Consider the following 1483-nt stretch of genomic DNA (forward strand, 5'->3'; position numbering starts at 1 on the left):
AAAAAAATAGTTTAATCTAACAAAATAAACCATCTGTCATAAAAAAATATATTTAAGTCTGGTACGATATGTCGAAATTTAAAATGCCGACCTTAAAAACACCGAAAAAAATGTTAGAAAATCAAGAATGTCGAGAAAAAATTGTCGACATATCGTACCAGACCCGTTTTTCAAACATTCAACTTTTTCGACATTCTCGACGTTTTGGATTTTTTCGATCTTTTCTTCATTTCAAAAGGATACGATTTCGACATTTTCCGTTTCTGTAAAACATTATTTCGATTTAAAAAATTATATTCTACAGTAAGTTTTTCATTAAAAACGGTCTCAAGCTCAATAAAAACTGTTGAATATAATTGTTATAAGGCCATAAAATAACAAAAACAGATTTAAAAAATTTTTAAATTTCGACATTTTTATTTTCGACTTATCGTACGGATCCCGTATTTTAAAAATAGTTCTTGAAAACCCGCCAATTTTTTTTAACCATGTCGGCCGCTGTGGTGTAGGGGTAAGCAGTGCCCCATCAACATCATAAAAAAAAAAATATAAAAAAGTTTTTTTCTTAACAGCGGTCGTCCCTCGGCAGGCAATGGCAAACCTCCGGGTGTATTTCTGCCATGAAAAAATAGCTTCTTATAAAAATACAATCGCCGTTCGGAGTCGGCGTAAAAATGTAGGTCACTCCGCTTTGTGTGCCAACTACTAAGCAAATCAACTTCAAAAAGTTCAACTGTTAATAGCTAAGTTAGCTTTAGGACAATTATGACCATCCACCATAAAGTCTCCAACTTTATTGAATTTAACAACTATAGTTTATAATATACGTTTTCATTTCAAAGACGTTGCGCAAAGGCAATCCAACCGAGTCGACGCATTAATAAACCGACTTGCAAGAGATTATCAGTATTGGTACGGCTCAAAGTCCACAAAAAAACTAAAACTAAATTATTGACTCTAAGTCCATAACAGAAGCTAATTGTCCTCGAAAAAAGTGCCAAACATTTGACCTCAATATACGTATATATTTATATATATGCATATATATATTTATTTATATTTTTGTAGTACACATACATATACATAATTATGTAGTATTTATGCTTTCTGTTTGCAATAAGTGAATTGGTAGATTTTTTTACGGTTCATCGAATGCAAAATTTGCCGCTTCTCTAGCTTTTGAGTTCGTTTTGTGTGTTATATTTAAAGCAGCATATTTGCCTTTGGGATGTGTTTGTCTGTTGCGCGTGTTGTTGCTGTATGTGGGAGCTGTGGTTTTGGGCTTCTATATGCTATATACTGTGGGTGGATTCATCACAATATCACCCGTGTTTATTTATACTCATATATCTTTTTTATCGCTTCAATATTAATTAAACATACATAACTGTGTATTAAGTGTTATAAGAGTGCAGCAGCGGCAACAGTTAAATTTATATTTGTTGTTGTTGTCTTTTATGCAGTTGCTGGCACTGCACCACTA

The 1483-nt window shown here is 32.6% G+C and overlaps 1 protein-coding gene across 1 annotated transcript in view; it reads right to left on the reverse strand.

Annotated features, from left to right (window-relative positions):
• Nucleotides 1-1168: 1168 nt before the first annotated feature.
• The window catches only part of LOC118742402 (importin-5), a gene marked incomplete at its 5' end in the record, with an annotated part of 7719 nt that continues 7404 nt past the window's right edge, over nucleotides 1169-1483 (reverse strand). Inside the window, 1 exon segment of the mRNA XM_036474466.1 lies at nucleotides 1169-1478. Coding sequence (XP_036330359.1) covers nucleotides 1456-1478 — 23 coding nt within the window.

The sequence above is a fragment of the Rhagoletis pomonella genome, unplaced genomic scaffold, assembly GCF_013731165.1.
Source record: "Rhagoletis pomonella isolate Grant_MI unplaced genomic scaffold, Rhpom_1.0 Rhpom_scaffold_00001, whole genome shotgun sequence".
NCBI classification, from domain to species: Eukaryota; Metazoa; Arthropoda; class Insecta; order Diptera; family Tephritidae; genus Rhagoletis; species Rhagoletis pomonella.